The 15449-nt window shown below is 54.9% G+C and overlaps 1 protein-coding gene across 5 annotated transcripts in view; it reads right to left on the bottom strand.

Annotated features, from left to right (window-relative positions):
- CACNA1E (calcium voltage-gated channel subunit alpha1 E) overlaps nt 1-15449 on the bottom strand; it is a 107429-nt gene that overhangs the window by 59126 nt on the left and 32854 nt on the right. For all 5 annotated transcript variants that reach the window (XM_066324751.1, XM_066324746.1, XM_066324750.1 and 2 more), the window contains 3 exons: nt 12100-12203; nt 11183-11335; nt 10901-11082 (listed from right to left, as the gene is read on the bottom strand). In XM_066324751.1, the coding sequence (XP_066180848.1) occupies nt 10901-11082; nt 11183-11335; nt 12100-12203 (439 nt within the window). The remainder of the gene's footprint in view (nt 1-10900; nt 11083-11182; nt 11336-12099; nt 12204-15449) is intronic.

Raw genomic sequence — 15449 nt, 5'->3', positions numbered from 1 at the left:
AGGTCACAGCACCACTTGGACCCAGCAGCTGCAGGAGGGGCACTGCTGGGGCAGAGGAGGAGATGGGGAGCTGTGGCTGTGGACCCACATACTCAAGGACACAGCACTGGTCACATTGAGCTCAGGGATGGATCCAACCACCCAGGCTGCCACCAGCAGCCCCAGGCACAGCACTGCCACCAGCAGCCACACGGATCCTCCTGGCTGGTGCCAGTTTGCTGGCATCCCCCAGCCCCAACATGAAATTTCTCAGGGGACATCCCAATGCTCCCTACAAACCCAGTCTGGATGCAGTGGCTCCAGACCATCATGTGGTACTTGCTCAGCCACTCAGACTGCCAAAAACTCACTATCCCCACTGGAAACCTCCTCAAGCAGATGCCCCAATGGCTGCTGTAATTTCCAGCCTAAATTTATTTGTGGTCATTTTCTGTACCACTCCGTTCTTTTGCCAGCACTGGCCTTTGGCTGAAATAGCTCTTTCCCTTCCTGTTTCCAGCCTGATCTATTTCTAGACAGCAATCACAGCCATCTCCAGCCTCCGCTTTGCTGGCCAAAGCAAGGTTCTTCCAGTTCTTTCTTGCCCAACTGGCTCTCCTGCCCTGTTTTATCCAGTCAGGATAAAACTGTTTTATCCTTTCCCTGCTCCAGTCCAGGCTCAGCTCATCCTTCCTGGACACAGGAGACCCGAGTGAGCAGTTTGATGGGTCACACTCCATCCCTGCATGATGCCACAGAGACTTTACCACCCCACCTGCTTCCCGCCATCCTCTCTCCTGGTTCATGACCCCCCCTCCTGCCCTGCAGCCAGCTTGTGGTCACCCTGATGTCACCCATTCACTCTCCTCCTCCAGGCTGCTGCTTCCCATCTAACAAAGACCTGAGCTCCAAGGAGAGATCTTTGCTGCTCCTCAGCAAGCCCTTGGCTTTCCCTTTCTCACTGCATCCCACATCTCCTCCTTCAGCCCTCAAATGCCTCCCAGCCCAGGCTGGCAGCCTGTGTCCCTCCAGCTCTGGGAAAGCCAGTGGATGCTGGAGGCAGGAAAGCCCATGACGCATCCTCAAGGACTCCACGAGCTGGTGACATCTCCCATGTCCCCTCAACACCATCCCAGCACTGCTCACTTCCCCGCCAGCCTCACAGAACTCCTCACCCCCCTCCCCTCTTCCCCTCTCCATTACCACTTTCCCACAGCAAACCCTTTACTCCAAGGAGCAGCTCCACGGCGTCTCCAGGCCTGCGATGCCAGGTTAGCCCGGCGTGACCTACCTTTGACAAACCCGTGACTCATTTTCCTCTCTTGCCTCCCAAACCTGTTCCGAAATGGCATGAGATCGAGGTCAGCCTCGCAGTCCTATTCCTGCCTGCCTTACTTTTCCTCCCCTCCTCCCCCCGCTTTTAAATATAGGCATCGCATTCGCTATTCTCCAGTCAGATGGTGCCTCCCCCAACTCGATGGAGCTGTTAAAAATACTTGTTACCAGACCTGCCATTTCATGTGCCAGCTCCCTCCGAGCTCGGGGGGGAAGCCATCCCAAGCACCCGGGCTGGTGGTCTCAGCATTGGGCATCCACGTTGGCCATGCCCTCATTCCCAGTGTCACGCCTTTTGTCGCTTTGGGTTGGCCCAAAAGCAGTGGCTGAATGGTCCACCTGTGCCAAAATCCCTCCAGATGTCTTTTCACTGGGCCTTGCTTCCGTCTGCAGAGGTGGGGAACCATTCACTGCTCCTCCAGGAGGTCTGTGTCAACACAACTTTGCCATGGCACTCATAGTCTTCCCAACTTGTTTGGCACCAAGATGTCGCTGTCTTCACTCAGCAGCCTCTTTTCCCATTCCTGTGGGGCATCATTTGTTCTTGATATCCCTTTGTAGGCAGTAGTTCATCATCTTGGTCCAACTGTGCCCTCCCACAGGTTTTTTTTTTCGCCTTTGTTGAAGGTACAAGGAGGTTGTTTGCAGAATTCAGGGTAGACACAGGAATTTTAATCCCTAAATTACACCAACTCCTTTAATGAACAAATTCCAGGTTCCTGCCTTGCTCCCCGCACAGCTGAGCAGGTCCCATCACTCACCCAAGCTCTTTTGGGACAGGCTTTTTATATTCCTTTGGGAAATGGAGGAGCTGCTTGGTGCCAAATCTTTGCTGCTTCTTCCCTTCCCTTTGAGAGGCCTCCTTCTCATGATGCACCCCACCACCCCCCAAACTATTCTGTGGTCACCAGACTAAGAATCACCACTCTCACATCTTGACACGACCCATCTGGCTGCCAGGGAAGCCTCTGAGCCTACAAATGACACCCCTGAGGCATGGGAGCAGGACCCTCCTGAGGGAAAGAGCCTCCACCAGCTCCTGCTTCTCAACCCCCAAGCACAAGGTTATTCTTCAGGCAGCTCTTGTGGTGTTTGTTTGGCTTTCAGGTTTTGGCTTTTTGGGGGGTTTGCTTTTTCCCCCCAAAGGGCAGGAAAAGGCGCAGGAAGCTGCAAAAGCAGGTCTCACCCAGGGGGCCAGGAATCTAAAGAAATCTAAATTTATCCTCAAGTTGAATGCACAGCACAAGCTCACAGCCCACACGTCCCCTCCCTCGGGCTGCGGCGCAGGGGAACCTTCAGGATTTCTTTGCTATAGGGGAAGGGAGGGGGAAAACCTCAATAAACCCCCCCAAACTCAGTCTCCCCTGGCTAAAAATAAACAGAGAGCAGATTCAGTCTGTGCAGGGAGCCTTGAGGGCCACTCACTGCTCACCAGCTTGGGGAGGGGAACCGGGCACCTGTGGGCACCCAAAGCTTTCGAGGAGCAGCAGGATGTGGATTTCATTCCCACAGAGGTTTGGGGATGGTGGGGAAAGCCATGGATCTCAAGGATCTCTCAAAGGGAGCTGTGCCTGCCTTCCCCAGCACTGCTCGGCTGCTTGCAGAGCAGGACAGCGGGTGCAGAACCGCCACAGCTTCCATCATTTGAGCTCCAAATCCTTGGCTTGGCCCCTTCCAATGGTCTTTGCCTGGTGGTGACAGCCGTGGTGCCCCTGCCATGGCTGATGGTGTTCCCCCATCTCCCCTCTGACAAACCCCCTGGCCTGCTCCTCCCTGCAAACTGCAGCTGCAGAATCACACACACAGGCCAGCAGTCACAGCCTCACAGCCCAGCAAAAGGGGGGGTTATTAATTTATAAATTTATAAATTAATTATAAAAATACCTCCCAGCAGATTCTCTGGCCTAAGCAGTTCCCTTCAGACCCTGACACCCGCTGCTGCTCTCCCCAGCTCGGTAACAGATCTCCTTGTTCCCTTTAATAGCAGTAATTGAATCTCCTGCGTGCAGGGCCATGCTTCACTCCCTGCCTGGGATCCATCAGCGACCCTGGCACTGGACAAGATCTGAATGGAAATGCTTTGCTTTCCCAAATCAGGTTAATGAGGAAATGGGTGCATTTCCTCTGCAAGGTCAGGACTGGCCCGGGGTGGGACACATCCTGCCATGGCCGAGTGTCAGGGTCTCCAGGCAGGGTGGGAACCTCCTGCCCCGTTCCCTTCCTCCAACACTGTCCTTCACTGGCCCTGGGAAGCTCTGGGGTGCCAGGGACAGGCAGGAGTAATGCCAGAGGGGCACACAAAGCTCAGCATAATCTTCTGTCTGAATGTATGCAGGGAGGGAGGGGGGGAAACAGGAAAAGGACATGATGCATTTCGTTTTTCTCTTTCCTGAATGGAATGCAAAAAAAGATGCGTTGCTAGAAGCATTACTAAAAATCAAGCATTTTCAAAATACTTGAAATAGGCACCAAGACCAACTTTGGTGCTGTTCTTCTCCAATCCACCAAGAAATTGCAGCCAGATGCCCCAGCATCAGTGCACAAACCACAAACCCAGTCCCGGTGTGTGCCTCCTGCTCTGCCTCTCCCCACGTCATCCCTCACAGTGATCCCTCCACTTCTGTTCCCAAACTTTTACCTTTCCCCAAGCCCAGGCCCCTCCTGTGCCTTCCCCAGCACCCCCCAAACCCCTCTGCAGGCAGGATGAACTTTTCCTGATGGAGCATTTGCAAAGCTTCCCAGTTCTTTCCAGTGCAGACTGATGTGCCAGCACTGCTGCCTCTCCAGCTGGACCCAGAGCCTGAATGCTGCAGCAGGGCTTGGCTTCCACAGGACCAGCTGTGGGGCTGTTTCTCATGGGACCTGGATCTTTGCTTTGTTTTGGGCATGCTGCAAGCCCAGAGAGGCAGCTTGGGTCCCCACGACATGATTTTCATTGGTGTGTGATGTTCCTAGATGAAGGAACATCCCCAGCTTCAGCTGTGCTGCTCTGGGCCAACAGAGCCCTGCACAACCCCACTCACAGACCCCCAAGAGCCCCAAAGCCCAGCCCTGGAGCACAGGAGCACATCCACCAGTTTGGAACCAGCTCTCCAACACCTCCCCAGTGCCATTCCCAGCACCAAACCTGCTCATGGGATTACAAATCCTGGGCTTAGCAAAAAGGAGCAAGGCAGCACTGAGACCCTCCCCGTGCCACCCTTGGGCCTGGAGCTGCTGGGCAGTGCCAGGGCACCCGTGCTGGAGCAGTGGCAGCTCCAGCAGCCCCTCTGAGCTCCTCCAGTGCTCCCAGCAGACCGCCTTGGAGTGAGACTTCCCCGCACGGGCAGGGAGGAGGGAGTGGGCAGGGAGCTTTTGATAGAACATGCCTGAAAGCTGGGATCCAGCAGACACAGTTTGTTTCTTGCTGTGTCATTTCATCACATACACACACACACACACACACAGAGGGAAAAAGGGGAAGAAGGGAAGAAAAAAAAAAAAAAAAAAAAAGGCAGGAACATTTGGCAAGCTGGTGTGGGTCTGGCTTTGCTGAGTGCGGAGAAAGTCGTATTTCAAAAGGCAGAGGGGAGAGCAGGCTGACTGCCACACACGTGCCTGGCAGGGCTGGGCTCCAGCACCCACGGCTGGCAGCACGGGCACCAACTGCAGCCATTTGGGGGGGAAAACAGCTCATTTTTGAAGTTGGGAAGGGTTTGAACCTTCGGGGTGGAACCTGAAGCCTTCCTCTCTGAATTTGCTCTCCACCGTGTTTAAAACACGCAGCATTTCGGAGGAAAGGGGAAGAAGAAAGGAGAGGAAGAAAGGGGAAGAGGAAAGGGGAGGAGGAAATGAGAGGAGGAAAGGAGAGGAGGAAAGGGGAATAGGAAAGAGGAGGAGGAAAGGAGAGGAGGAAAGGGGAAGAGGAAAGAGGAGGAGGAAAGGAGAGGAGGAAAGGAGAGGAGGAAAGGGGAAGAGGAAAGGGAAGAGGAAAGGGGAAGAGGAAAGGGGAAGAGGAAAGGAGAGGAGGAAAGGGGAAAAGGAAAGGGGAAGAGGAAAGGGGAAGAGGAAAGAGGAGGAGGAAAGGGGAAGAGGAAAGGGAAGAGGAAAGGGGAAGAGGAAAGGGCTCTGCCCCGCGGTGTCACAGATGCCGGTGACTTTTCGGCAGCCCCCGGTGCCCCGTCCCTGTGCCCGCGGTGCCCGCACGGCCGGGAGCCGCCAGGAATAGCCGCAGAGGCATCACGGGCTGTGCTCGCTGCCGAGCTGCTGGCAGCTCCGGGTGCTGATGGAATGTTCATCCCTCCCAGCCAGGATATTCTCTGGGCGTTGCGTTTTAATTTAAAACACATAAGAAGCGACTCCCGCTCCCTCGGCGAGCGTTCCGGCTGGAGAGCCTGGCGCCGTCCCAGGGCACAGAGGGCGAAAAATCCAGGTGGTTTCCCTCTTTTGGCCATCCCTCCCACCTCTCCTTCCTCCTCCTCCTCCTCCTCTTCTTCCCAGCTCCTTGCTGGGAGCCACCGTTATGCATCACACTCCCAGCTGCCTGCTGTACTGAGCTCCTCCACCCATCACTGTGGTGTCAGGGCTGGTTTGGGGCATCTTTGCACCACCAGCAGAATTCCCACAACCCTTGGCACACGGCTGGCACTTGCCCTGGTGACTGACACGGGGATCTGGAGCAGCTCCTGGAAGTACTGAGGCTCAGGGAGGTTTCCCAGCTCATCTCAGGTCTGAGCAAATGCCCCCCCCCCCCCCCCCCCCCCCAAAACAAGAAGAAAATCCTCTCTGATCAGGTAATTTAATTTTGCTGCCTCCTGGCTGCTCTATGCAAAGCCTCACTCTTCCAAAAGGTTGAGGAGGGATCCACCCAGAGCTGCACCATGCTCACTGCTCACACAGAGGTGCTTGGAGGAGGGCAGGTGAGTGCTGAGCATCCCAAGGGACAGCTGTGAAATCCCAGGAATTGATGCCAGTGAGCAATTTTGTACACACACACATACATTGGAAAACAACTGCTCTGCAACCAATTCCTCCTCTGAGCCCCCTCCAAGGTCAACTGGGGCAAGTGGGCTTGGGGCAGGAGGCAGAAGAGCCAAGCCCTGCTCACATTTCTGACCCATGTGCTCCAGCATGACCAGTGATATTACAGCTCCCTTCCCCAGTGCCCCACATCAGGCTGGCCTGAACAGTCCCCGTTTCAAAAAGGATGGATGTGTCACTGCATCTCCAAGCCAGGCTCCAGCAGAAGACCTTCAGTACTTTAATGGGGCTCGTAAGGAAGATGAGGACAAACATTTTAGCAGGGAAAGGGGTAGTGGTTTCAATCTAAAAGAGGGTTGATTTAAATTAGATAAAAGGAAGAATTTTTTTCCAAGGAGGGTGGTTACACACTGACAAAGGTTGCCCAGAGAGAGGGTGGATGCCCCATCCCTGTTCAAAGCCAGGTTGGATGGAGCTCTGAGAAACCTGGGCTAGAACAAGGCGTCCCTGCCCATGGCAGAGGGATTGGACTAAACTATTTTTAAAAGGCCCCTTCCAATCCAAACTGTTCTGTGATCTCAAGTTTGGTGCTTCACAGACAAAACCAGTCCAAGCCAACTCGTGCAAACCCAGGCCTGCACCCATCAGCACAAAATGACTTCTGCCCATGGTGAGATTCACCGAAACCCTTCTGCACCCCAATCCTAGAGGAGATCCCAGACACTGGGGGGACCCTCAGCTGGAAGCCTGTGGGAGTTGAGTCACACATGCTGCAAACCCCCATCCTTTCCAGCCACTCCTGCACACACAGCTCATGCTTGGCACCCAACCCACGCCCCTGCAGCCTCCTGGCTCCCTGCTGCAGCTGCCCAGCTCTGCATGGGGCTGCAAGACCCAGACCCACCTCCCCTGAGGCCATGGACACAGCTCTGCCTGCCACCACTGCATTTGAGAGGTGTTTTTGGAAGCCACCAACAGCTTGGTGTTCTTTCCCCAGTAAATGCTCCCCTCCTGCTGCAGAAGCACCCAGAAGGCTCTCAGCGCTCAGCCTTGGCATCTCCTAAGGCTCTCTGTACTGTTTGGCCCTCCTGCTTTCACTGTGGTCCCCAATCCCTTGTTCCAGGAGAGGATGAGGAGCTCAACCTGACAGCCAGATCCAAGCAGGGAAACACTCAGCAGGCTCAGAGTCTGAGCAGTGCCAGCAGGAATCACAGCAGCGTTTGGGTTGGGAAAGCCCTTTGAGGCCATCGAGTCCAACCACTAACCCAGCACTGCCAAGGCCACCACTCAACCATTTAAAAGATGGAGACATTTAAAAGATGTCCCCAGGTGCCACATCTGCACATTTTTTAAATCCATACAGCAATGGTGAGCCCAGCACTTCCCTGGGCAGCCTGTGCCGGGGCTTGACAACCTTTTTGGAGAAGTTTTTTTCCTAAATATCCGATCTGGACCTCACCTGATGCAACTTGAGGGCAATTCTTCTCACCCTGTTGCCTGGGAGAAGAGACCAAACCCCACCTGGTCACAACCTCCTGTCAGGGAGTTGTAGGGAAGTGACAAAGTCCCCCCCTGTGCCTCCTTTTCTCCAGGGTGAGCCCTCCCAGCTCCCTCAGGGAACATTGATTTCAAACTCCTCAGCAGTTTGCTTCCTGGGATGGTGGGCTGAGCATCCAAAGCCAGCAGTGTCACCTGTGCCCCACTGCTGGGGAGCCCCTCAGCAGCCCTGCCATCCCCCGAGCCCCAGCAGCACAGCTTCATGACAAAATGCTTCCCTGCCCCACGCCAGCACGGCTGCAGAGGTGGAGAAGTAGGACAGTGAGTGTCTTTGCCAGCACTGTGCTTCCCTCTGCTCCCTACAGAAATCAGGCTTGGTCTGGAGCCAGCCCAGGGAAGGGGCAGCTGCTCCAGGAGGAGAAGAAAACCAAAATATTTCTTAGGCCCACAGAGGCCGTCTCAAAGTCCAGCTCCCCTCCAAAAGAAATCAGAGTCCCCCCAGGCTCCTGGGGACAGGCGCGGAAAAAGCCACAACGCCCCACAATTCTTTTACTTCAACCCATAGCGTGATTTCTGCTTCATGAAGGCAAAGCTGACATGAAGAAAGCAAAAAGCAAGCACAGGGATGAAATAATCCGTGTGGAAATTAGCTTGTTGTAATGCTGCCTGCAAATTCCAGGAGCCACACTCCTAGACCCGGTAGAATGGTGGAAAAACAGATCTTAAAATCATGATACAGCCACACAAGGGAATTCTAGAGTAAGCAATTGCTTTGAGAGATTGCTAAAGTGGTTCTCCTGCCATCTCCCTCTCCCCTGCAGGGATAATCCACAAGGACACAGCCTCCCATCACTTTATCCCAGTGGGAAAACAGAGTCCCCCGCTGAACCCCCAAGCATGGGCCATGGGCTGGGCAAGGTCCACGCTGCTTAGCAGCAGGAGCCTGCTCTGGCTTGCTGCTCCAAGTGATGAAGGTGATGGCACAGAGCGCCCCTGTGGTTTTCCAGCCCTCCTCCTGTGTCCCCCCAAGGGACTGCGTCCCTCAGCTTTTTATTAAAAACAAAATGACAGAAATCCATTTTTCTGTCTCCAAGCAGCAAAAGGACCGAGCACCCACAACCTTTGCACCATGAGGCCCCCTGAGAATTCCCTGGGGAGGACAGGAGGTGCAGCCCAGCAGTGCTGGGAACGCCAGCTCTGGCCACCCCCCAGGCTGAATCAGCAGTATTTAATGACACCAAGGCCCCAAACTCTCATTCAGTTAAAAGCCAGGGAAGGTCCCTGCTCCTTTCCATAAGTGGTCAGTAACAGCTGGTCCTTTGCGGAGGAACAGGGAAGGCAGGCACCTTATTTATAGTCCTGGCCATTGGGAACGTGGTGACAGAGCATGACAGTGACATGGGTGACAGAGCACGTCTGCCCAGCTTTGCTGGTCGTGCTGGGAAGATGATTTGGATCCCCACGGGGGTCCCAGAGAGCCTCCAGTTTAGCAGCTAGGGTGGTAAATAGGGGTTCCTGTAGGGTAGGCACAGTTTTCAGGGCTCCCAGCTCCTGGGTTTTCAGACCCAGGTGATGAATCAGCAAATCCCAGACACTGAAGGGATCAGCTCCAGCCTTCCCAGCAAGGACACCCCAAGGAACAGGAGACCAGACTCACTCACTCAAACAAACCCCTGAGCTCCACCAGACCATAAATTGCCCGTCTGTTCCCCATCCTCTCACACCCCACCAGCAGGACTCCAGCACAGGGAGTGCTGCTGCTGATTGCTGCAGGCTCCAAAGGCTGGGAAGGGAGAGACACGGGGAGCACTGATGGAAGCAGATTTTGCAGGGAGAGTCATTAACACAAGAGCAAGGCCAAGGGCAGGTGGCTGGCACCAGCCACAGGCATGCACAGGCCACATATGACAGTGGGAACAGCTGCCCAGGGCACTGGAAAACCATCTTCCCTGAGATATTCAATTATACCTGGGCAATAGGTGCTGTGGATAAATCTCTAATCCGATTGACACAGCAGAATCGGACACAAAACTGCAGTTTCCCGGTCTGAACCCTCAGGTGGTCCAATCCTGCTCAACTCCCCCACTGACACAGCAAGATCCTGCCACTGCCATCTCCTTTAGGGACACGAAAACCAAATCCTCGTGGAAAGGTCAAGCCATTGCAGTGAACTCTCCCCTTTCCACTCCAGTCTAGGTTTCACAATCCATCTCTCCACGCACGCCATCCTGCACCCCCAGAGGGACCCTGTGACAGACTGAGCAAGGAAGGGGGCCCCAATGCTGACAGCCTGACGCTGGCCTGGGGTTTAAAAACAGCCTTTCCCCCTGAAAGTCCCTCCTGAACAGAGTCCCTCCTGAAGCAGTTTCCCCACCACATGCCATCCGATTTGCCTCCCGCAGAGCAATGCCACTCTGCAAATCTCCGGGCGTTATGGGAACCAGGGTATAAAAACATTCCCGGTGCAATGACGCCAAAATTGATGCTGAAATTAGGCTGGGAACAGAACAGGCACGGTTGCTTCTAGCCCACAAACTCAAACATGCTTACATGGCCAGTCGCCCACGGCAATATTGCACTCTGGGATCGCCTGGAGCTTTTCTGCCAGCTTTGCCCTCAAAGTTGTTCTCTGGGCACTCCAAGGGCTTGGGCATCAGCAGCTCTCAGCAGCTGCAAACCACAAGAACTCAGCCCAGCCACTCCCTGCTCCATCAGCACAAAGATCCCAGCTCCCTGCCGGGCACTGAAATGCTGTCCCTGCCCCAGAGAAGGGCTCTGAGCCCAGCTCTGAGCCTTTCCCAGGCCACCAGACACCCTCTGCCCGGTCTGCAACACCCAGAAAACATGTCCACTCCCACAGAGCTGCCCTGGGGAAGCACAGGAGGAGCAGACAAGGAAGGATTCCTCCCCAGGGACAGCCTTCAAGCAGGAGGATCACTGCAGGAGGTTTTGCTCTCTGCAACAGAGCTCCTTTGGCTTGGAGGCATGGAGCACGCCCCACTGGAAGGATTAACCCCATTTCCATCACGAAGGAAACTCTGGATTGCAACTCTGTGTTGCAGCATGCAGCAACAGCCTCCAGCTGCCCGCCCCCAGCTGCCCAGAGAGCCCCCAGAGCAGCAGCACTCACGTTGTAGAGGACTGTGGTCCACCCTTCCATGGTGATGCACTGGAAGACGGTCAGCACAGCGAAGAGGATGTTGTCGAACTGCGTGATCCCGTCATTGGGACCGATCCACTCCCGGCACTCGTAGCCCGGGGGGCAACCCTGCACCCCGCATGGATGGGGAGGGTCCAGCTCCTCCAGCTCACCTGCGAGCACACAGCACACAGCCAAAGGAGGCCCAGGTGAGGGGCAGCTCATCCCAGCTTTCCTCCACTCGTGGGGAGGGTGCCAAGCCCTTGTCCCCACCTGAATTGTTTGTGTAGCAGGCTCGGTGCAGCTTCCCGCTGTAGAACTCCAGGCCGATGATGGCAAACATGAGGATGGCAAAAAAGAGCAGCAGGCCGATCTGGAGGAGAGGCACCATGGCCTTCATGATGGATTTCAGGACAATCTGCAAGCCTGGGAGAGGAGAGAAAAGGGCACAGCTCAGAACAGCAATGCAAACCCCCTTTTTGCAGGGACACATCCATCCCAACTCGGGAAGGAGGAAGACAGGGAGCAGAGAGGATGGACAGTCAACAGAGAGATGCAAGACGCCAGCACAGCCTGGAGGATCCCTGTGGGCAGGAGGATCCTGGAGGAAAGCACCACTGCAGGGGAGGGAAAGCCAAACTGCAGAGCGAGGCTCCAGCAGAAGTTGTTTCTGGTCCCCACTGTAACATCCTGCCTGTCCTGGACTTGGTGGGACATGGCTTGTGCAGCTCTGTCCCCCTCGCTGTCCCCAAGACACAGATCCAGCCCTGCCAGTGCCCAGGGCAGGAGGGCCAGGAGGACTGGTGCCAGCAGCAACCTAATTTCTTTATTTATCCCCATGCCAACAGATAAAATCTTGCAACAAAAAGAAAAAAAAAAAAAAAAAAAAAAAAAAAGGAAAAAAAAAACTTAAAAAAAAAATTTAAAAAATCACGCCTGAATAAACCCCAGTCCTGAAAGGATCCACCCACTGCCTTCTGACCAGGGAAGAGGAGCTGCCAGCGGGCTCTGCCAAGCACAGAGCGGGCAGGGCAGGGGATAGTGCCACCCAGGGACACCAAGTGCTGCCACCTTCCATCTCCCACTAGATGGAAAGGTGGGACAAGGTGGCACAAGGACCCCTCTCACCCCAGGGACATCAGGAACAGATGTGCACACCCCGGGAGGAAGATCAGGAGCATCCAACTTACTGGGAATGCCCGAGACGAGCTTCAGGGGCCTGAGCACACGCACGGCCCGCAGTGTCCGCAGGTCCACGTGGGTGTTGAAGTGTGTCCCGGCCGTGGCGAGGATGCTGTGGGCACACAGGGACACAGCAGAGTCATCCCAGGGAAAGCCCTTGGCCACTTCAGTGACATGTTCTTACACCAGGTTGGTGGAAGCCAGGAGGAAAACCAGGTCCTTGGGCACGGACAGGGATTCACTCCTCCCTGAGCCTCATTTGGTGCTCACATCCAAGTTCACTATGACCAGAGGAAGCCGGGCAGGGGCCCCCCAGCCCCAGCAGCACCTCAGTAGTGTCCCCCACAGCTCAGGATGGCTGGGGACAGCCCCACATCACCCATGGATCCCATCTGGGGTCTCAGCACCACCGACACCATGCTCATCCCGGCTGCACAGGATCGGCCTCCCTCCCAGGAAGGTGGCACGTGGACCAGGAGCAGCACCCCGGAGATGGGGGTCACTCCCCTCCGTGCTCCTGGGGCAGCACCTCCAGCCGTCAGCTGCCCTGGCTTTTTCCACACATGGAGCTTCCTCGGAGTCCCACCTCTGGGACCGCTGAGAAGGAGCTGAGAACCTCACACACATTCCAAAATCTATAGTAATGAAAGTTTGATGACCTTGGAAGGCAAACCAGCAGGCACAGGAAGGACTCCAGAGGTTTTCTTTTGAAACGCAGTTTTTTGGGTTTTTTTTTAATTTTTTTTTTCCAAGCCCATCTCTGGAAAACAAACTGGGGCAGAAGGGAGCTGGTGCACACTGAGTCCAGCAGTGGAAAGGCTCGGGGCCCCTGTGCCTGCTCTGGGAACAGGGATGCTGCATCTCAGGGATGTTGGCAGAACCCTCTCCCACCCAGGCTTGGTCCCAGATGCTGGGTGAGGAGCAGCGAAGTTGCAGCAGAGCAGCAGGGGTTGGGAGAGGAGGGGATGGGGAGGAGAACGGGACAGAGGGAGGCAGCAACCTCAGGGTTGTTTGCAGCAATCCAAAAAGCGAGGGAAATTGGGTCATTGTTCCACTAATTCATCTAATTACAGGCCAGAGCAGCTCTCTGGCGTGCTGAGCAATTAGCACTCTTTCTCTCACCCTCTCCCTGAGGTACAGCAGGTACCAACCTGTCCCTCCAGAAAGGCGGCTGGGTTTCCTAGGATACCCTGGCAGCAGAACCGCTCTCACATCTGCAAACCGGGTTGTTTCAGCTCCTTTCCCCAGTCTCCTCGTCCTCCCTGCCCCAGCACAAGGGGTCACAGCCTGGCCCCAGCAGCAGTTGGGATGCATTGCCCACAACTCACTGTGTATCACACTGCTTATCCCTGATATTTACAGGGATCTTTTACCCTTGCTGGCACTTTCCCTTTCCCCTGAGCCCTTTCCACACAGCCTCCGTACCCCGGCCCGTGCCCAGCCCCTGCTGCCCACGGGACTGACAAGGAGAGCAGAAAAGGGACTTCATTCAGTCAGGAGCACCCAGGGGCTGGGGAAGAGGAGCCGTGCTGTTAAATTGGTTGTAGGATCAAAATCCATAAGTATGATAAGGCACGGCCACTCGGCAGCGCCAGGGAAAGAGGGAGAAGAGCCCTTTCCCACCCTGCAGCCAGAGCAGGGCACCCCAGCACTCCCCAAAATGCCAGCGCAGGGGAGTGCCAGAGTCATGCTGGAAACCCTGAGACCTTCCTTCAGCTTTTGCTCCTCACGTTCCAGCCCCTGGAGTGCCACCAACCTCTCCCAAAAAGGGCAGGAACACTCCAGCCAGCCCTGAGCACCTCCAGGATGCTCCTGGGCGGGATGCAGGCTCCAGCCCTTTCTCCCGGGGGCTCGCCGAAGCCAGCCCGCCTGGAAGGCTCCTGGCAGCAGCGCAGGACTGGGATGGGCATCTCTCTCCTCTCCGCGGGGCTGGAGCCATGGAGATGGAGCAGGGCAGGATCAGCACACCTCCCGTACCCTGGGCAGGAGCCGGTAGCTCAAAGTCCTCGGCTAACCCAGATTTGTTCGAAAGGGAGCCGCGGCGCTGAGCCTCCAAGCAAGGCTCGGCCGATTTCAGGGCACTCCTTCCCCGCGCTCTAAATTAGCTGCTAAGAATGGGACTCCTCTGTGCCAAGGTGACATGCTCCTTGTCCTCGCTGGGGACATCACGAGCTCTCTGGGAAGGAGGTTTGGACAGATCACCAGAGCGAGGAGGTTGCACTCAGACCTGTCACCCGAGCGGTGACAAGAAGCTGACCCTGTGCTGTGACACAGGTGCCTGAGCATCCTCCTGCGGATACAGCCCGTGACTCCCGGTGAGGGAGAAGGCGCCAGGACACGCCGGAGCTGCTCCCAGGAAACCCATCCAGCCCAGAGACTCTGGGAACGCTCTGAGCAGCCCCACGCCACCCTTAAACCTAATAAAATAAAACCTAAACCCTAAGTGGCTGGGAAAAACGAACCGAGTTTCCAGCCTGGCTGCTGGCTGCTTTTCCCAAGCTGGAAGTTACACACATCCCTCTCCAGGCTTCTCTGGTAGGCACAGGCACCACGGCCACATCACTGCTAATTATAAATCCAGTGCTCAGAACACACCTTGCTGCTTCGGACTTCAGCATGTCCCACCTGTCAATTCTTTATTTACCCTCTAATCGTGCCTTTTACTAATTATTTTTTTTTATAACCCTATCAGCCAGAACTTCCAGTTTCTGCATTAAGGTTTCTCTCAGCTCCTGAGATGGGACTCGGGCTGTGACAGACCTTTGTGCTGCCACAGGGCAGCAGCTCCAGTATCTGTAAAACAATTTAAACCCTTTTCGATCACTTACAATATCCACGTCTGATGTGCTAATAATTATTCTTTATTTTTAGGCAAGGACCCAAACTAAAATTACATCTCACCATCCAAGTTATTTGAAAAAAGCTGCCAGATTTAGGCTATAAAAATCCCAGTGATCTCATGCTTTTCATCATATGTACTGGAGGAAAAAAAGAAGGGGAAAAAAAAAAAAGTGAAGGCGTTTTTATAGGTCACCCAGGCAAAGGGGTTAGTTTTACTTCAGAGGAAAGGGGGAAGAGAGACTTCAGGTGAAGAAAAGAGCAGAGAGGAGCTTTTGGAAGGATGCAAATGAGAGAGGAGGCAGGATGGGAAATATATGCTAATTCCCCTAAGTATAATTGAATAGTGAGCAATCACCAGCAGACAAAAACACTCTTTCAGGAGAGTGAAAAAATAATAATCCAATGCTTTGTGTTTGCAACCAGGATGATTATTTTATTTTATTTATTTGGAGGCTATGGGGAGGAGGGTGAGCTCCCGCTGGGGCCACCACACCTGAGGGCTTTGGGGCTCGGCACA

This window comes from Sylvia atricapilla, chromosome 9 (genome assembly GCF_009819655.1).
Source record: "Sylvia atricapilla isolate bSylAtr1 chromosome 9, bSylAtr1.pri, whole genome shotgun sequence".
Classification (NCBI taxonomy): domain Eukaryota; kingdom Metazoa; phylum Chordata; class Aves; order Passeriformes; family Sylviidae; genus Sylvia; species Sylvia atricapilla.
Note: the sequence above shows the minus strand (reverse complement) of the source record. Positions and strands in the feature narration are given on the sequence as shown.